We start from the raw sequence: 21,843 nt of genomic DNA, 5'->3' as shown, positions 1-21,843 counted from the left end.
TGTTATTTTTCCCCAAGAGCCTTGTTCAGTAACTATGGACAGTCTTCCCTTCTTTTATTCAGTAGTCAAATAAAAATCAAGTAGTTTCTTATGCTGTATCCCAGAGGTCCTTCAAGGTGTGATTCAGCATTTGTTATAAATAACTGAAATTACATTTAATCCTTGTGGGCTAAAGATAAAAAAATAAGATGGATGTTTGTTGCAATTTTACGTGGGCTATGAATGTGTTAAAAATGCAATTTTAAAGAAATTAATTAATTTAGACCAGTACTGGACAGAAAGCATAGTGGTAAATGCCTTCCAAGTGAATCTCCAAACTTAGCTGTCAATATTTCATTTTTTGTGTATTTATCATAAGTATTATACTGCCTGCCTCTGAAAGTGACTTCAGAAAGGTAATATACCTTTCAAGGTAGGTATGGTTATTTAACACCTAATACCTAATAATATATTTTGAAAATTATACAGATCTGTTTTGTGAAGGATGCTTGAGCTGATTATTTTCCATTTTAAAAATGCCAATTGTGATACTGTGAGAAACATCAGTTGGTTTATCGAATTTCTTTTAAGGTGAGGCTCAGAGGTGCATCAAGTAATTTTTTTCTTTTTTCCTCAGTCCTTATCTCTTTCAATGTCTCATATAAGACAAGGAAAGAAGTGAGATTTTTGTGATCCTTTTATGTTGTCCCTCCTTAGGAACATTGTAGAGCAATATTTTGTATAGGTGCAGGGTTTGTAGTGAATTGAAGATTCATTAGTGGGTTGATGGGTTGAAAGCATATTCCCTTTGGCAGATATTGTGAGGGAACTTCCATGAAAGGAGGTCCTTTTCATTTTTATTTTTTCTGTCACTGGATCCAAATAACCAGTATTTTCATTAGGAGAGCAGTTTTTCTTCTGTTTTAATTTTTTACCTAGCTTAGTTGTGACCAGTGAATACTAAAACCAAACTTATCAAACATGTCTAACATCTCCTTTTCAGGAAGTGTGTAAGCTTATATTGTTTGGTTTTGTTTTTTTGTTTTTTTTTTTCTTTAAAAGGTAACAGAATCCCCAGCAGATGTAGCAGAAAAAGCAGACAGAATTATTACCATGCTGCCTTCTAGTCCCCATGCACAAGAAGTTTACACAGGAGGAAATGGAATTCTAAAGTAAGGCTTTTTTGTAGTTTGGAGAATTTCCACTTGTACTCAAGGTTTGTCTGATGATTGCTGTTGTTATAACTCTTCCTGTACCTTCAGGGCACTTAATTCAATGATCTCTGTTCTGTCGCTATTGATATTTCTAATTATATGAGTTCTCTCATATAGTGCTTGCTTTTGAATGGCTTTTGGCTAAAGTCTTAATTTTATTTCTGGTAGAATAGTAATTCTTGTGCATTTCAGGTAACTTAACTCTTACTTGCCTTTTCAGTTGCATGGTTCTTTTGCCATAATGTACAACTACACTCAAGTACAACTAGAATATTAGCTGGCAACAATTATTTGCTCAAATACTATTTTCTTTAACTTGAAATCCTGTAAATGAAATGTTCTGAAAATGCACCTTTCTGTCTTAAGCTGTTAAAGTGTATTAACATAGAATAGATGACAAGACTTTCTTGATTTCTAGTCATATTATCTGTTTATTACACAAAAAAATACCTAAAGATTTTGCTTAATGTGAAACAGTGTTTTTTAACTTTTGTGGAGGGATTTCCACTGAGCCTTAAATCTGCAGAATTCTATTGCTCAGAGTTTTTGAACTTGCCAAATCAAAAAATAAATATAATCTAAAAGTCTGTTCTGGCTACATGTACACTGTTCCTGGCAGGCTGACTAAGGCTACTGGATACCTCTGAGGATCATGTAGGCTCGTAGAGCTGTCCAGATTAATAAACTAAAGGAAGAACCATACGGAAGACAAAAGTACAGTAGATTATCAAAAAACGATGATGCCTTTTTTGGTATCAATTGTACAATATTAAGATGCAGTGATAAGAAAGTGGAAGTAGAAGAGAGGGATTTCTGTTCTTGCTGTATTGGAATAATAGGTGCTTCTTTCCCTTACTGTCTGTAGTTTAACTCCTCATAAAGTATGACTGAGCAGGTCTAAGTATCTATAGCTTAGACCCATCAGGGAAGATGGGTAATTGGATCAGCCCCACAAAGCTCAGGGAACAGCTGTGGGAGAACTGTACCCATGATGGCAGCGGTTTGAAGAACGATTGGCAGTACTTACTGATACCGTACAGCCAGTTAGTCTCTTGAGTACATAGATGTGGAAAATCCAGCAGGGAACAGAGGATGTGGAAAGCAGTCCTATGCTGCTGCAGTTTTTGCAGCCTCTGTATTAAGAGAAGAAAGTGTCATTTGACAGTAGTGAATAATTGTGGCTCTGAGTCACCTGGTCCTTGCTGACTGATTTGATTTTTGTAATTTTCTGAAGTGATTAAAGCTTTACGGAAGAAAACATTAATAATGTGAAGCGTTTAAAGGTTGAGTTGGTCATCCCCCTGTGGTACCAAGGAGCTTGTGCCGCTGTGCCTTCTTCTGAACATAAGGGTAGATGATGTAGTACTTTATCTGCTGCTGGTTTTTGTTTGCATGTGTTCAAACTAACTGCAGCAGCATGAGGGATGAGTTTTGTGTATGTGGTACTGTTTGAGTCTGGAGTTCCAGTAGGGTCACAATGTATGTATACATTGAGAGACTATTTCCAGCAATCTGGGTAATTCAATGAAGTGAAATGCACTGTACTGCCAACAGTGTGCAAGGTGCAGTGGACCTCTTTATCTGTCATGAATAGTTTTAAATGGGGCACTTTATTATTACTGAAAAATTCTGCTGTTTGATTTTGTGGTGATTGCTGGTCGGGTGGACTTGAAATCATGATGCACTTCAATGGAAAGAGGGATAAAAATCAACTTTTTTGTTGTGGAGAGCAATAAAAAAGTTCAAATTTTTTAAATTTCAAAAATTTTCTCGTGTCTTTTAATCAGATATACTGCTTTCTGGGATCTACAGTTTGAAATACCAATCTGCCGAAATATACTGGCTATCAGTGGGAAAACATTTTTTTCCATGCTTCACTTCAAATCTTCAGTGGGCTTTTGTGGATTTAGTTGTGGTGTTTATGTAGAACAAATTGTAGAATGATTCAAAGAATGCAATCAGACCATTCTGATAAGAACTTAAAAAAACTTACTTATATATAAAAAAAACTTTTATTCTTATATATTAAATTTTAGGCTGTATCAACAGTTGCTTAGAATGTATCTTAGGCGATCTGTATATTATATACTGGTCATATTGTGTAATGGAAGATTTTCCTAGTACAACCTTTTTCTGAAATTTTTTTAAGGGTGTTTAAGAAGAACATCCTTTTTTGTGTTCCTCTGTTGTTGGGCTTTGAGTGGTTCAAAACTGCAGTATACATACTCAGCAATATAAATCCTGAGCAGATCTTGCTCAATAAGTTTCAAAACTTCATGTTTACTAGTGTACAAGAAAAATGTCTGCACATTTGTCATGCTGAATGGAAGCCAGTGCCATGGTAATAGTTGCGAATACCTTTTGAAAATAATAATGATAATAATAGTAATAATAAATCTTTATTTTAGGAAAGTGAAGAAAGGCTCATTGCTAATAGATTCCAGCACTATAGATCCAGCAGTTTCAAAAGAATTAGCCAAAGCTGCTGAAAACATGGGAGCAGTTTTCATGGATGCCCCAGTTTCTGGAGGTAAGTCTTCATTACCAGTTTAGCTCATACTGTCTCTTTTTTTGCAGTTTCAGTCATCAATTTGTACCTTTATTGCTCTAAGTTGCTTTTCTTTGCTATATGTACCGTATTCTGGTTTTTTGTTGTTGTTGAATTGTGTTACAGATATGGATGGTTTTACAGGCGTATTTTTAGGGTTTAGGAGTATACTTTTGTGTTACACTTGGAGAAACAGCTTTCTTGGGATATAGTACAGTGGTACTTTTAATTTAACTTCTTTCATAAAGTTGCATTTTTATGCAGTTATTCACATTCCATTAGCCACCATCTGTTTCTTCCTGTTAGGGAAAAAACAGGTTGTCATTAAGAAGTTCTGTTGCTTTTTCATCAATTAAAAAGGAGATAATGAAGTGAGGAATGTAAAATTTCCTTATCAGAAGAAAACAAAGATTTGTCTGGTTTTATAACAGTTGAAGAATGTGGGTGATAATTGTTCTTAAAAGTTGCTGACTATTGATCTCTGAGTATTTAGTCTCTTGTAAGAAATAATATAGAGCAGGGAAGACTTCTCATTTTTTGGACAAGGGAGAGCAGAAACATAAAATTAATGTTTTGAAAACAAAACCAATACTGATAGCTTCTATTGTTGAGCTCTTCTCCAAAACATCTAGAATTAGGTGAGGAAACCTCATTTTATGTGGGAAAATCTTGAGGTTTTTACAATCCAGTCTAAAAATTAATGTAACTGGCATTTTGAGAATTCTTTATTTTCCTCATGAGTGTCAGTGATGAGCAAAACAACCTTTTTAACTAACTAAACTAAGAGTCTTTTTAATTTTCAACTGTGAACTAAGGCAGGATTTGGCTACATGCTAGAAGCCCAAATTTTCATCCAAATTCTATTGTGAACAGAAAGCAGGCAGATCCAGATAGGTGATATTGAAGAATATAAGGGAGAAGACAAGATTCTTGCTTCCCAGCCAAAAATTAAGTTCTATTTTATAAAGCTAGATAGCTAATCAGTCTGGGAAGAAAAACCACAGAAAAATTGTATTGTGGGCAGATTGTGTATCTCTCTGATCCTTTTTATAAACACAGCATGGCTTTCTGCTTATCACTTGGGCAATTCTGACCTACTTCTATGTTGTTTTCTTCAATCCCTTTCTGCAAAATACATTATTTTCCTGAGGGAATTACTTACTTTTTTAGAAATGTCTGTAATTTATTTTTTACCTGTAAGTTTTTGGTATAAGCCTGACTATAACTACAAAGAAGAAAAGTTTGATTCTAAAAGAACTTTAGCTGTTTAGGGAGTTTTGTTCCTTGAGAAAATGGTAAGACAAAGACAGAGTTACTATGATAACAAATAGATGATATGAATGAATACAGATGGCTTTTTGGTATTAGTGGTTTATCTGAATACAAATAACACGGTGACTAGAGTCAGTTACGGATTGAGGGATATCCTGAATAAGGGGAAAAGAATAGACTTAACTTTCTAGTCCTTAATATATTCGTGAAGCCCAAGGAGTGCTCTGTACAAATCATGTTTAAAGTGGGCACTTGCTAGAAATGTGGAGAAGTTGTCTCTTGGAAAAAAACCTTTAATATTATGCTTTGTTATTTCCATCTTTCAGTACCTAACACGTCAAGTCTTTGGGGTATTTTTATATATCCTGACTGCATTGTTGGCCTTCAGACAAAACACTAAACAGAGAAGTATGCTTGGCTCTCTAGAAATTGGCAGGCACTGTGCTGTTGCTGTGCGATGCAATAGAGTTGGCAGGAGTTTCAAGGAGAGCGTTTGTGGGACATAGGGAGGAGGAAGAGAAAGCAGCATGCCTGAACTGTGCTCTTTAGAGCTGTCTGTTTACTAGCTGTTACTGGCAGACAACTCCACTTGTGTATTTAGGTATTTGGGTGTTGCCTGATGTTAATATTCATCTGCTCTGTGAACAAATTCACAAACTGAATAATAGTTTGAAAATTGCTTGGTCTGTAAACCCTAGGGAGAGAGAGTGATGATTTTAATCCTGTCCTGACATTGCAAATGAGTCTTTGGGCATAGCATTAGGGCCAGATTTTAGTGGCTTCTTTGCAGCCTTGCCCTCAAAAGATTCTTTCTCTTGATCTTTTTCAGATGGGCCTGCATGCCAGCTTAGTAGTGCTGTCTTCTTCATATGATTGGCCTACAGCATTTACTTGCAGCTTACAGTCAAGACCCATTAAGTAGAAGTTGATGAACCAAGTCACTATAGTATTAATTTGCATTAAGTGACTTCAGAAAATACTTCTCATCCCCATAGTTGCATGCAGATTATGCTGCTAATGCTGTCTAGAGATAGCAATCGCTTTAGACTGGGATTAGGATCTCTTGCAGGTCCACATGAGAAAGTTGTGTCATGGTTCCTAGTGCTGCCCTGGTTTGTGACCTCTTTGTGAGCATGAGACAAATGGGGAAACATCTTCAAAATCCACATTTACTTAAATTTTTGGGGGTTTTTAAATCTAGATGGGAAAAAATCTCTTTACAAAGATTGGCTTCTTCATCTTTGTATGTATGAAAGTGTTTTAAAGCACACATTATCACTGAAGCATATTTAAAACTGACTTCTGTTGACACAAGATACTACTGGCTAAGTACAGGATCTAAATTTAGCCTTCAAGAATTGTGTCAAATTTGTCCTCCTACTGGCTTCAGTAGATGTATGATACAAAATCTCACCTCGTAATCCAGAGCTAGCTTCACTAGAGGCTTCACTGACACTGCTGTAAGAGTTTTCTCTCTTTAACTCAGTATACAAGGTAATAACTTCCTAAAGTACATTGGCTTTTTTTTTAATTCTAATGTAATTCTATATTGTAAGCATCATTAGTGTTCAGATACAACCTTTTCAACTTTTTTTGCCTTCCACTGACTATTAAAATTATATCAGCTCTGTATCTGCTCAAAATACATTGCACTGCATTCTACTGGAACTTCACAAAAGATGTGACAACTTGATTTGTTTTTCTGGTTTTGGAGGTATGAAAAAAAATTAACTCTTTTGTAAGACTGGTTCTTTAAGATCTGGTAATGAAACTTTAGATCTTCCTCCTCACTGTATTCTTTAGACAAAAGAGTAGTCAGTTAAAAAGTCCCACTGCTGATTGTTAGTAACAGCTGTCATATTGAGAACTGTAGTGATGCTGAAATAGTAATAAAAGAGTAGAAGAAAAGATTTTCTTTTTAGAAACTGTGCGTTGGAGGTGGCTAGAAGAGGTTGTAGTTTCTATGCCAGCTGTCATTTCAAACTGTTTCATCTTGTAGTATTGCTTCCATAAAGTTCAGGTAATCATTAGGTGATGGAAACAGTAGTAGTAACACTGACAAGTTAAGACTTCAGGTCACTGGTAACGAAAAGTATAATGATGTGAGTCCTTGAGGGGTGCATTGCAGACTTACTCCCTGCATGGCCAGATCTCTGCTTAGTATGGAGCAGAGGAAAAAAATACTAGAAACACTCTGAAACACTCTGGAGATATTTTATTTTATTTTGTTTTGTTTTGTTTTGTTTTGTTTATTTTGAAGACCAATATATTTCAGGATACCAGCCTTTTTTTTTTTCTATTTCTTAGAAAGGACACCTTCCTAAAATAAGAGAAGTAAATTATGTGCTTCTCTTACTTGAACATTGAAGGCACTTAGTGCTGTGCCTTTTCCACGGGAAGCAGAAGAGTATTGGCTGAACTGATTTAAGGAAGCTGAAATGAGGATGAAGTATTTTGAAATCTGAGATGCTTAAAAAGTTTGATTTCTAATAACTTATGGTTTAAATTATATGACACTTGTTTGTAAAAATAAAGCTGGTTTAATAGATCTCTTTTGTTGAAGAGAAGAAAGAACTGAAGATCTTGAAAATATTACACATTGGTAAAATGTGTATTTTGATACAGGGAGCAGAGGAAGTATAAACCCTGTGCAAATATCACTATGTTGGCAAGCAGCTGCTGTTTCAGAAGAGTTAGGTAGTATATTTACTTATGTGCTGACTTTGCAAGGCAATGTTTCTTCTGTAAGTCTATTATGCCTTTTGCATTCTGTATAAAATAAAATAAAAGGTAGCAGAGGGTAAGGAGGAATAAACAGATTTATTGGGAGTAGCATCAAAAAATGTTCGCTGGGATGGAGACAACTAACCTACAATGACTAAAAGGGTGGAATAAATTATTTTGTTAAAGCACATTGTATATTTTGGCAATAAAATTGTGTGTAGTCTGGCCAAATAGTGACCAATGTGCAGAGAAACATATCTGTCTCCATTTATTCGAAGGTGTAAAGATGAGTTATTCAGGCTGGCTCTATGGGATATAACCAGGAATAATAGGCTGGAAATCATTAAGGAAAGAAAAATGCGTGCCGTGTCTACCAGGAAAAATGTCCAAATGATATTCTTCATGCACTGTGGAATAATTTCCAAAGGAGATGGTTGAAGCCAAATATCTCAACATGCTTTAAACTGTACTGGGCAAAGTGCTAGGAACTATTCTGCAGGGAAAAATCTATGACTGGCAGGAGGATGGCTACATGATCTAATCGGTCTTTTCCATCTCCAATGTCTACAATCCTGTTGTGTTCTCACACATGGTGTTCAAAAACAGTTAAAGGAAAACTGTCCAGATGGAAGTTAGAAATCCCTGTGGCACTCTCTGAAAAAGAATAAGGAATAACTGCAGAGGTAGAGCCAACATTCCTTCTCTCAGTAAAAGTGGTTCTAATATTCACGGCTGCATGTAAGCTGTTACCACATTCCTAATAACTGCTCTGTTTGTTTGTGGTTACTGTAATGCTAGTATCTCCCTCTTCCTGTCAAATGTTCTGAGATAGCCAGAGTAAGAGAGATCTATAAATGCCAGCCTGTCATAAGTCCTAAGGAATAAAAGTTAATTTAATTTTTTAATTTTTGATTTCTTCTCCTGGAGAATGTTTAAAGTTAAGGGGTTGCAGGTGGTGTTTGGGAATGTTTCTGGAATGAATTGATGACTTTGAAGCTTTCTACAAAGTTTGTTTTGGTTTTAAACACTCATGGGCTTCTTTTTCTCTCTTGTTCTTTCAATGGAGTGCTTTGTTCAAAGTGTGTATTTTTCATGTAGTCAGAAAAACCTAGCATGATTCCTGTGCTTTTGGGACAGTGGGGATGATAAGCACCAGACCTTAACAATCCCCTGACTCCATATGGGTCCTAATTCTGCACTATGCCAAATGTGGATGGTGCAGATGTCAGTAGTGAGCCCAGCACCAGGCACACCAGAGCGGCAAGTCCAAACTGGAAGGCACCACACAGAGTAGACACTGCCCTGTGCCTGTGCAGTGGCCATCAGCATGGGGACAGCTGTGAGCCTTGGAGGTGCCACTGGAGAAAATGCAGTTTTCTCTGAATATTAATAAAAAGCAGTTGTACTTGTAATTCAGTGTTGCCTTAAACAGATTTTTTCACTCTGTGTGTGGAATTCTTGTTTTTTGGAGAAAAAAAAAAGGAGTCCAGAGAAGCCTGACTAAGTTGTTTCAGCTGGGATAGAGTTAATTTTGTTCCTAGTAGCTGGTACAGTGCAGGGTTGGTTTGGTTTTTTTGTTGTTGTTGTTGTTGTTGTTTTGGTTTTTTTTGGGGGGGGGTTTTGGTTTTTTGGTTTTTTTTGGGTTTTTTTGTCTTTTTTTGCTTTAGAATGAGAATGAAGTTGATAACACATTGATGTTTAGTCGTTCTAAGTAGCTTACTTCAAGTCAAGGACTTTCAGTTTCCCATGCTCTGTCAATAAGGAGGTGCACAACAAGCCAGGAAGGAGCATTGCCAGGACAGCTGACCTGAACTGGCCAAAGGGTTATATTCCATTGCATAGAATGTCACGCTCAAGATAAAAACTGGGGGAATTGCCAGGGAGGGGCTGATTGCTGCTCAGGAATGGGCTGGACACTAGTCAGTGGAGCAACTGTATTGTCCATCACTTGTCATTCTTGGGTTTTATTTTGCTTTTTGTTGCCTTCCGTTTCATCACCATTTTATTAATATTGTTTAATATTATTATTGTTATTTATATTGTTGTTATAATTATTGTATTTTATTTCAGTTACTAAACTGTTCTTATGTCAATGCATGGATTTTACCTTTTTTTGTTTCTCCTCTTCATCCCACTGGGGAAGGGGTGAATGAGCAAATGGCTGTATGATACTTCTTTGCCAGCTAGGATTAAATAACAACACTTATTTAAATGGACTGGGCCGCTGAAAACATGGCCTGACACAGAATTACATGTTTTATTTTGTCTCTTATTCGTCAAGGGAGATCTGCAAATCTTACACTAGATATGTGGAAAGAAACATTAACATCCTAAATGTCTGAGCCTTAGGACACATGTTAAATCTCAGGACACATTTGTGCAAACTGCTCTGTGTTGAAGAACACTCCTTTGAAGCCCTTTAAACACTTGAACTAAAGGAGCAAAAAAGAAAAGAAAAAAACCCACATGGAGTAAATTTTGCAGGCAGGGACAGCTAACAATGTCTTGTAGCGCAGGCCTTTGAAAGTAAATCGCTTGTTGATCCCCTAAATAGCTGAATCCAGGATGAGTAGGAATGAAAACTGATCTTCTATGACCCCCATCTGGTGATGCTAGTATTCTGGGTTCCTTGTGTTTCATATTTGAAGTCTAAGTGATGAGTTGGCCAAGTATTGGGTTTATTTATGACAATATTATCCTATGATCTTAAACCATTCTAAGTCACTGGATCATTGCAGAATGTTGTCTTGTAGAGGAGGACATTTTTGTGTTTTGGAAAACAACTTAGATTGTGCAAATGAAAAGGGGGAGAGAGAATGTTCTAGCAGAAGTAGTCCCTCTGCACTTCAAACAAATACCTGAAAATTATTCCATATTTGCAGTGTTTAGTATAGTACTGCCCATTGTAAGACAATTCAGTAGCTTGAGCTTTTGTCCTTAGCAGAACAATTCCTGATTAATCCACAGGGAGCACGCAGAAATACCAAGATTGCCTAATTCTTCTTCCTTTGACCACATTTAAAAAAGACCCAGAAACATGTTTAAAAAACATGGTTTGTATCATGAAATAAAATAGTAAGAGAAAGAGTATTGCCTCATACCATTGCCTCATACCATTAATAAGCTTTTAGAACCCAGCTGTCAGTATACAAGCTATTCAAATGTTCACTTTTCAGTTTGTCCAACAGTATTTAGTCCTGTTGGCTCACTGCTTCAGTCTACTGAAAGGCAGAGGACACAGGAGAGTCTTGCAGTTCCAGAGCTGAAGAAACAGTTTTTAACTACAGTTTTAACTACGGTTCTCTTCATGCCAAGCACAACATAGGACCTGAAGTGGGAAAGAAAAATTATTTACTGCACTGTATTTGACCTATAATTTTAGCCCTTAAAATTTGGTTCTTATTTTAATTCCTTAGTTTTGCTGGGGCACATTGTGTGCAATTTCCTAAACCTTAGGAAAGATTTAACCTGTATCTGTAAGAAAAAAATTAAGAGATGGATTGATGGGAACAGAGTAATGCATGGAAATGTTACCCTGATGCCATACCGTAGTTTCTATTCCTGGTTGTGTAAGAAGTTGTGTTTTGCTTACTGTGTTGTGGAAGAATGTTAACTTATTTGTGGTAAAATGGGGTCAACAGTGTGAAACACTGTAGAACACTTTATTAAATTCTTTAGATATTTTAAATCCACATAATGATTTGATAGTATCCCAGAATGCTGTTTGTGTGCTGGTAAACTAATGGGGTTAGGGTTTTTTTTAGTGTGAAGTTTAGCAAGTTGACAGGAATACTAATCTGGCATGTAATTTTTATCCATTTGCTTTATTAATGAGTTGCTGCAAACTGTGTAAGATGCTAGTTACTCAGTAACCATATTGTTTAACCATATGCAGTCAGAAATACGCATTTTGGCTGTCATTTTGTTTTCAGTCCGTGTTTCCATTGCCTTCTGAGAATGTATGGTGGGAATGTGTGGCTTGTGGCTCTTAGTGTGTTTGCCACAGGGAGTACAGGGAAAGTCATGTTGACTTTTAGCTTTGGCTGAGGAGCATACTGTTTGTGTTTCATTTGTGTTAGATTTCTTAGGTTTGCTTAAAATTGTAGATTTTGCTATGAAACTGACATGGAGGTACTCTGAGAGACATATGACTATACATGGGTAGCTGTTCCAGCTTGGTTGATTTCTGAGGTCCAGCGTTTTTCTGATTCAACTACTTCCAGGATTGCTACAATTGCTAGTAGTCTGAAAGCAGTATTTGGTAGCAGCTAGATGCTTTTTGTCTTGAATAAGGCGTTTTATGTCACATGTGCAGGAAGAACAGCGATTTCCTTCCTCTTTTAAAAGCTGAAGTACAGCTGGAGAAAGGAATTTTCAGTAGGTTATCATCATGTGAAACGTTGTGGTAGAGCCCTATATAGTTAACTAGGAGTGTATCTAACTTTCCTCTTTCTGCAGATACTCATCTTAGGATTTATATTAGTGGGGAGTTAGGGCTGATTGGTTAGGGCTGGGGCAGCGGTAGGGTTTTGTAGCGGAAGCACTAAATGAGAAACTGATGTGAATTTGGCAAAGCAGGAGAGTTTCCTGAGATAGAGCATCCTCTTAACAGTCTCAGCCTGAATCTTGGCTGCCTTGGAGGGCTCCCACCCTATCCAAGATGGAAGTTCCTGCAGAGAGCCCTGATAGCATCCCTCGCTGCCTCAACAAATCGTGTTAAGGCATGGGACTTAACTGCTGTGAAACCATGCAATAAATTCCTCCCAGGATCAAAATGAACATACTTGATCTCCTAAATGCATCATTCCAGTTCCAGAACAAGCTGGACTATAGAAAAACATTTCTATTAGTAGTGCAACAACTGGCACATCCTATTAAAGAAGAAGGTGAATATTCTGTTACTGTTTGGTCACTGGTACTTTTTTCCCCCCTGTATTAATATGCTTAGCAATTCTTTACATGAAATGTGACTATGTGCACTTAATAGGTTGTTTTCTTTAGTAGACAATTACACCAATCTTGAATGGAGCTTTTTTTTTTTTTTGGTTACTGGGGTAAAGGAATCTTAGGAGATTGAAACAGTAGGCAGCAAAGCTTGTTAAGGAGGTTTTTATTTTACAAGCCCTCAAGAATTCAGAATATGGCTTGCTTACTACTTAAAAAGTCCAAATGTTCTTATAGACTCCATTTGAGAGCCAGCATCAAATCTGTGCTATACTTGTCTAAAAATCCAAACATGCACTCTTGGCTGTTACTGTTTACTGAATCAGAACCCTACTGTTTCTACTTGCACTGTATCTAATTTATCGTAAGTGACCGCAAAAACTAGAATTATTTATATGTTGGCACCTAACAGCTCTACTATAGTTAAGGGTCTGTTGGCATTTCCATTATAAACCTTCCTTTGAGAGGTTTATAACTTGGCGGTTTTACTTTTGCTTCAGGCTCGAATGTGCCATTTTCATCCAAGCACAAATTCTTCTACAGAATTTCATTTAAATCAGTTTGGCCATTATTTATTTTAGAGTGTGTATGTTGGGGAGTGGAAGGGAACACACTCTTTAATTTCGGTTTCAGAAGCTTTTTGGTCAGACTATATAATGAAAGAAAAATGGTGCTTTTTATTTTATTTTGTAGAGACTTAAGCCTTCCTTGGATGTGTTGGAATTACTAAGCCTGTGCTTTTTCAGGTTTTTGCCAATGCTCACATGCAGTGCATCCACTCCCACTCATTCACCCACTCATCTTGCCTGCCCCTGCCCAATGACATGCTTTGAGGAAGCATCTCCAGGCTTCTGGCAGAGAAAGCTTTTTTGGGGAAGAGGGTGAAGTAGCATACAATGGGTGTCCTGTTGAGAGGCCTTAGGCCAACCAGTCCAACTGAAGGAAGCAGATGGAGCTTAATTGGAAAAAGACGGACTGAGTGCAGTTGTCAGTCAAATGTAACCCTATGTGGTTAAGAGTGGCATTTCCTATGGCTCTGCCATTTCTTGTGGGATCTGTGTAAATTACTACTTGGGAGCAGTAATTCTCGGAGTCTAAAAGTCATGTGAGTTGCCATTTCCCTTGCTCCTGAACACTGAACCACAGAGGATTTCAACACTTTTTTAGTCAGAAATTCTTGCCGTAGTACGCTATTATTATGCTAATTAAATTCTTGCCACACGACTAATAGGTATCTATAATCTTTCAGTACTAATCATAGTAATGAAGTACCACTGTTCTTTTGCATGGTGACTTAAGAGTACAAAGAAGGAAAATGCTGTACAGAGAGGTAGAAACTTTTATTAGACCAAATAATACAGCTGAAAATAGAAAACAAGTTTCTGAGTCAGTTCTTTCACCACATTACACAAGAAGCAGTAAAGTACAATAGTGTTTGTTAGTTTTTTCCTTTGCTATTGAATTACAAGAAAAAGCTAGTCAATGGAAAACAAAGTAGGGGGAGAACATGTGGTTTGGCAGCTTTTTGTGTACTTATCCTTTTGGGATCTTTTTATTTCAGGTAATTCACACATGTTACTGATTGGACAGACAAGAAATAAGAATGCTTTGTTATATTTTGTCTTTGGTTTTATTAGCAAAAGGTAAAAGGGAAGCATGAATATAATTAATTATGGCAGCAGATACAAACAGCTTTTTACACCCTAGAACATTAGATCCCATTGAAGTATTTGAAAATCTTCTCCATCTTGCTTTCCTCTGTCTAATTCCAGAGGTTAATAAATTCATAGGTTAGACATTCCAAATTTAAAATGTTTTAGGGACAACTCATTTTAAATTTTATTGGTCTATTTTTAGTTTGTTGGTATTAGCATTTAAAAGCACTGAAGACTAAAAGTTTAGTATCTATTATAACCTGCTATTTTCAGCTTTGGAACCTGGAAACAGAAGCTTAAGTAAACAGCAAATGTTACAAGACGTGATTAGTTGATCACTATCAGAACATATTTCAGTAACATTTATTGCTAAGGATCAAGAACTATAAGCTATATGCAGTTAAGACAAAGAAAAGAATTCTAAATACCTTAATAGAACACATCTATAAAGCTCCAATTCAGCACATAACACTTAGACATCTGTCCAATTGAATGGGAACTTGGTACAAGTTGAAAAGGTGTGTCCTTGGTGTCTGTTAAGTGTCTGTGTTGTAATCTCTCTGTCTTACACTACTGAGCTGTTGTCTTTCAAACTCTAAGGTTGCAAAGCACTGTGTAGAGCTGACCTCCTGAGCTTGACTTGACTGAACTTTTCATACACCTATAAACTAATTATTTCATTTATGTGACAATATCCTTCATCCCCAGCTAAACATACAGAATTTTTTTGTTTGGTGTCACCTAAGTTCAAGGTTTTATTATTTACTATTTCCAGCGGCTAACGTTGTTGATACATTATTTAAACCCTGTTGAAATATAACTTAGTACAATAACTTATATTCCTGTCTTGGAAATGGGATCGTATTGAGTTAAAATATTTTATGGTTATTTTCAAAGCACGTCTGCAAACATGACCTTGAAACAGAACTAAGTATTTAGGCTTTGCAAGTCATTACATTTCATAACTGCTCTATTTCTCTATCTTCAGCACAGCAATGGCTGACTCACTTTAAATTGTGTCCCTCACTTCCTAACCTTCTAATTGAAGCGGAAGTAATGTCCATTTTTCTTCTCCCTTAATTGCTCTAGTAGGAATATTGCTGTTTCTCATGAGGCCGCAGCTGGGAGTGAGCATTCTTAAATCTCTATTACTTTATTATTTATCAGCATCCACACTGGTGATGAAATAAGATGCATTTTCTAAATTCAAGGTGTTGCTTTGGATTTCCAATGACAAAATATACAGTATTTTGGTGGGAAAGGAGAATCGGAGAAGGTTTATTATCTGAAAGGTACTTTTCTGTAAATACATGGTATGGATTGCAGTTTCAAAGGAGTGTTTTTTTAATTGATGCAAGGCTTTAGCAGAGAGTTTTAACTGTTCCTAATGCTGGTGTAAGTTATTGAAACCACTGAAACTTTGCAACTTTATCAAGAGCTACTGGAATATGCCCCTGTACTGACAGCTTTTACTAAGAAGGTGACTAGCTGCACTTGGTCACCTCTGTCTCTTGCTTCAATTGGATCTGAACTTCCGAAGCTGATGTGGTTTTGGAGGGCAATACCACTTAATACCTTAGAAATCTGGAGCTAATTTGTGCAGACCATCATTACGTTGCCTCCCCAGTCAGATATTTCTTAGGGAAGTCAAGAAATTTAATTGTCACGATGAACATGTACTCACAGTGATGATAGGCCTCCATAGGTTTTATGGATTTAAGTAAACTGCATGGAAATTAAACTTTGGAAGGGGAAAAAATAAGCTGTAAAAGTCACAGTTCAGCCATTAAGGCCCTATTTGTGGTGTTGCACGTGGGCTTTCACATTTTTCTTTCCCTTAAAAAACAGACAAAAGTAGATAAATGAAAAAAGGGCCAGAAAGTAGTAAACATGCTTCCTAAAAAAACAGATTTTGGTTTTCTTTTTTGTGTTGTAATTTTCATATATTTGTGAAAACTTCTGAAATTTCTCCCAAGATCTAATTATAGTTTTTAATTTAATACTAAGCCCAGTACTTGGCATAAGGTTTGTCAGAAAGTTTTGTTTTCTCTGCTTTGCCATGACCTTAACTTGAACTAAAATTACTAATTTCTATAGGGATTGTAATAGCTTAGGCTCAGAAGGGTCCTTGTCTGTCACTTGGTGGCTGCTTGATGTGTGTGTCTTGCATGACATCACAGTGTCTGTACTATCAGTTCCTAACAAAGACAGAACTAGTTCCACATGTTTTAACAGACTTTGCACTAATCTGCTTCCATATACTCAGTGCATTAGCAGAGACATCTAAGACATGGTGTTCCTCTTTTTAAATAATATATGCTGGAAATACAGTAGGTTTAAGATATCTTTGTCTGTTTCATTAGAAATCCATTTAAAATACTAATCATATTTCGTGTTCCCTCATTCTTTCCACATTTAGGGGTGTTACCTGGGTTTGGAATAGCCAGCTGTCTAAAACACTATCCACATTTTTAGAGAAATAAGAAGTCTTGGCAGACCCTGGAACAATTAATTGGCTTTTTCAGCCAAGTCAGGTTAGGAAAGTATTTTGTGGGGAGGGGGCCGGGTGGGAGGGCAATACAACATCCTGGTTTCAAGTTTGAGTTCTATTAACTCTTTAGGAATGTAGTCAGACTTCTTGCTAAGCACAGTTCTCTTCATCTCTGACATATGTGGAATTTATTTAAGATAAAAGTTTCTAATATACAGGACAAATATGCTTTATTAGAAGGAGTTGCCTGGCACAAGGTGGAAACTGCTAAATCTTAATCATGTTGGATTTAAAAATCTCTGAGGTGAAATAAGCATTAGAATATGTATTAAAGTAGTCTAACCTCCTAGTATACATGTTTAGAAAAGAACAAGGAAGCTGGCATCTGAGGCACAGGATGATGGTACCTGTTGAGACAGAATGAAATATTTCCATGCTGGACTTGCTCACCACATTCAACATCTTGACTTATCCACGGATGCTTGGTTAATATTTCATTTCCAGCTCCATAGCTTTGTTTATTTTCATCCCAAAACCAGAACAAGTACTAAACATCAAATTCTAATTATGCATATGTCCTTGCATTCCTGAAATGTTTTGTTTGAAATATTGGAACTGTCACACAGTCTGCTTTTTCACAATTCTGTGTAGGTTCTGGTGCCAGTGGATCGATTTATAGCAAAGAATTTTCTATGCAGTTGCTTTTAACAGCTGGCTGCCCTTGTTCTGAGGACTGTTTGTTTGTTTGTTTCAATTGTCCTTTATGGAGTAAACTACTAGTAGTTTAGACTGGAAACTGTAAAGTTAAACTTTTTGGAATCGTTACTGCCCCAAGTGGGAATATAAACCATATTGAACAAAATTTATTTAGCCTATTAAAAAGTCAGCCTAAAACTACATTTAATTAGTTTACACTATTACATCACTTCTAGTGGGGAGTAGAACTTAGGCAGAGTAAAAGGAGCTGTATCAGGTGAGCTGACTGTGGCCCATATGGGGCTTTAAGATAATGATGAGTTTAAATTTCCTCTTAGAGCTAAGTGAGAATAAAACTGGAGGCAATAAATACTCTTGGCCAAAGCCATTAAATGAAAAAGCTGGGAATTCTCCAGCTCTTGACTTAAATTGTTTGTTTATCAGCTGGCGCCTAGTCTGGAGTCAAGAGCTGGAGATTTCTATCTGTGACAGAACTTTGAAACTCTTGCAGGACACTTTCATTTTAACTTAAGGTAACTTGAGTTTATAGCTTTGGCTTTAAAGATTACTAATGATTTACTCATTTCCTTACCATTTAACCAGAGAGGACTTTTTCCCAGGAAGGGATCTGTGTTTATTTAGGGCCTTTGTCTGCGGAGGGATTAAAAGGCAGCCCACCAGCATTGTGAACTTGATGGTAATAAAAGGTCACCAACACACACCATAAAAACGTTCTTACTATGGAATTAATTATACAGTGTAATTTTACAAAGCATTTCAGTAACCCTTCTTTTAGTCTTGTGCTGTATTTGATTTTTCCCCAAGTAGGGAAAAATTCAACTTTAGGTATTTATTGTGTGAATTAGACCCTGTGTGTATGTGTACAACCTTTTACGGTATAATATACTCATCAGCAAGTTCAACTCACAACTGAAATCAATTGTAAAATTTCAGTTGAAGTCGGATCTCAACGTGCCAACTTTAAAACTTAAAATACTGTGCACTGGAAGCAACAGAATGAAAAAAAGACTTGTTAGCTAAGAAATGCAAATTATTGACTTAAACATTGCTGCCATGTTTGGCATTTTTATAGAATATTGTGTATTTTCCAAGCTGTTAAGCACTGTTCAAACTGCATCCTGTTATTTTTTCTGAGCCACCAGGTGGCATTGCAGCCCAGCCTGCTCAAAATTGGCAATTTATCATTTATTAATATTTGTATGGAAGGCATTTCCTCCCTTCACTCCATTAATATGCGATAACTATTAGGGCTTAATTTATAATATCTTATAATGATGTTTAATATTTCTAAAAGCCAGATTGATTTAATTCTAGAAAATTTTTTGCAACGGTGAAAGTGTTAAAGATGTCATGTCAGGGTATCAGCAAAACATTTTTTGCTTGGTAACGTGATAGCAATAGATTTATGTTCCTATTTAATGAATTACCTTAAACTCATCCACAGTGAAGGTCACAATAATTTCTGAAAAGCTGTGCAGTGGACAGACATAGAAGAACACATAGAATAATCCTTGTGGTTTTCTATATCCAGTGCAAATGTATCTTGTTGTATTCTAGGTAGAGATGAAAAAGTACAGTTATGAAGTTGGGGTGTTTTTTTTTCTCTTTTGCCTTAAAAAGATAGCCTTACTCCATTTCCCATTATCAATTCTAAATTACTCATTTACTTGTGTGCTCCATTCTCTTATAAATGGACCAAAAAAAGCACATAACCATGATAAATAACTTGAAAGTTATATTTCACCAATTAAATAACTTATTAAATAGCTATTAACATGTATCATGTAGGCTATTTCACAAATTTAATACAACAACATTGTCAAAACCTTAATAAATCTCTAGTTTGATTAAGGGGGATTTTTCCCCCCAGTTTTGTACTTTTTGAATATGTACTTTCATGCTTTCTCCTGAGAGATATAAATGTAAAGTGCTAATGCAGTAATTTATCCACAGTTTGACTAAGTGCCACTCCTCTTGGGATGGTGCCCTTTTTCTTAGGCCATTAAATGGGCATAACCCATTTTAAGGAATGTATGTTTTTTCAAAGTAAGTGTTTCTGACCTCCCACCTCGTTGAAATCCGAACATACATGTTTTGCTGTAGTCTGAGTATCTGAGACACAGCATAACTGTGATACTAAAAATTCAGATACTAAGGAAACATGCAAAACCCCATGTGGTAATTTAGGTAATACTTTCAGTAAATCATACTTTAACTCTGAGTTCTTCACTAAGAAATGTAGTAGAATTGGTAATTGAGGCTTTTGACCCTGGATATTAAACTTTTAAACTTGATACAACAGTCTGCCTCTAAGCTTTGTTGTATACTGATCTTGCTACTTACTTAACATCAAAAAGCTGTGGTAGTTTGCCTTTATAGATTGTGCCTGTGTTCTGGAATTGCCTCCTGCTGTCCTTGAACTGTTTCTTAGTTTAACGTGTTAGATTTTCTCATCAAAGCTTTTAAGCATGATGTTTAGTTAACACTTGTTCTATCAAATCTGATACAATAGACTGGTTTGGAATAAAACTGTTACTTTCATTAACAAACGCTATAGCTTGACAGGCCCCTTTCCCAGCACGTCATGGGTATTTGTGTAATGATATGCACATGCAGATTTTACATCGCATGTAATCTTTGAATTTGCCCAGTTCTCAGTCATTGCTCTAGGACTAGAGTAAATGACTGGTTTTTGCCAAGATTCCTGAAGTAAACTGGCCTCATTAAAAATAATGGTTGCTGAAGAAAGAATCTCTGTAAGTTGAAGCAGTTTGCTTTTAGACCTGTTTCACCATAGTAGAGCTTGGATTCCCTGTCTATGGTTCAGTTCAGTGTGACACCACTTCTGCTGAGAGCTGCTATAGGATTCACAGCACAGAAATGAAAAACAGGAATGTCTGGACAAAGGAAAAAACATGTAGAATAATTAGTATATATTTAAGATCCGATGCATCGTTTGAGGTAGCTAGATAAAAATTGGAGAATAGGGGAAGATAGGATAAGAACAAAGTGATAAAATATCTTTTAATGACTTCAGAAAACAGAAGTTCCCTTAGACTTTTCATTTGACTTGAATACTGCATGTATGTGTATACCTAGTGTGTCAAAACCATGGCAATGTTGTGTATTGCTTTTCCTGTCTTTAAAACAGTTTGAGAAACTTATTTTTCAAAGTAGCAAATTCAATACAAGTATATAATGGGAGTGTTAAATTACTATAATCAGTTACAGCTTACGTCATTTTGGAGTGTCCAGATTTTATAGTATTTGTGTTCTTACTGCTTTAAACTTTATAAGAGTTACTTCCTACATAGACACTTCTAGTTATTTCACCCTTCTGTTTGTGAACAGCTTTACCTTTAGTCAGTAAAAATTGAACTGCTTAAATATGTACCACATGGTCTTTAGAAAATTTGAAAAATGTTTGGTTGCTTTATTGTCAAAATTTTGGGTTTTTAAAGATACATCTATGTGTGCAGAAATGATGTGCTTGTGTTCCTAGTAATATTTTGTTTTAACCCTACATGAAATTTCAAAAGGTATAGAAAGACCTTTTCATAAGGAGGAAAAATGTCTGTGTGTTCCAAAAAAGTCTCAGATTTGTAGCAGATGTATTAGTTGTGCTACTAAAATAAAAACAAAATCCAATTTCATTTAATTAAAAAAAAAATCAGAAAACAAACTAGCAAAAATATCCCCTCTAGTTAGTGGCAAAATAAAGATACCACACTAATGTTCAACACATGAAGCTTCACACTCCAGCTCATACCTGCTTTGAAGTAAATACAGAGGAAGAAATTTAAGCCGCTGCTTTAGAAAACATCCTCAAGCTTTAAAGTACGTGCCTTGGACCGCTATATTTAGCATTTTCTAGGATTAGAGAATTACCATTTCAAAACTTGGGCATAAATTAAAGAAGGAGATTACAAGGTATACGAAGTAGAACTGAGAACAGGTAAGAGCAGTGTCTTCAGGAAGTGTAGGAACTTCTCAGAGGTCACTCCTGTTACTCATTTCAGGAGTCTTTGTCCTGTTGTTATACCTGTACCTTTGCTCAGGGCTGTGCCTGACCAGATGAAGTGTGACAAGATTGCAGAACTTCTCCCTACCTGGATGCCAAGTAACTCATAAGAAAAGCTCCTCTGTGGGGAAGTGGGGTGTAGGCTGAACTGTTTGTGAAACAAGTGGTTGCAGTGTTGAACAGTGAGGGAAACACTGCTATTGGAGTATTCAAGAGCAATGGGAATATAAAATCCTGGTTCTTTCATGGTCTTCTTGTGGCCCACTTCATTGGACAAG

The 21,843-nt window shown here is 36.3% G+C and overlaps 1 protein-coding gene across 2 annotated transcripts in view; it reads left to right on the top strand.

The window, feature by feature from the left end:
• HIBADH (3-hydroxyisobutyrate dehydrogenase) overlaps positions 1–21,843 on the top strand; it is an 85,167-nt gene that overhangs the window by 11,787 nt on the left and 51,537 nt on the right. For both annotated transcript variants that reach the window (XM_066319266.1, XM_066319274.1), the window contains exons 3-4: positions 1,042–1,151; positions 3,602–3,723. In XM_066319266.1, the coding sequence (XP_066175363.1) occupies positions 1,042–1,151; positions 3,602–3,723 (232 nt within the window). The remainder of the gene's footprint in view (positions 1–1,041; positions 1,152–3,601; positions 3,724–21,843) is intronic.

The sequence above is a fragment of the Sylvia atricapilla genome, chromosome 1, assembly GCF_009819655.1.
Source record: "Sylvia atricapilla isolate bSylAtr1 chromosome 1, bSylAtr1.pri, whole genome shotgun sequence".
NCBI lineage: Eukaryota > Metazoa > Chordata > Aves > Passeriformes > Sylviidae > Sylvia > Sylvia atricapilla.
The sequence above is the reverse complement of the archived record's forward strand: the minus strand, read 5'-3'. Positions and strand labels throughout refer to the sequence as shown.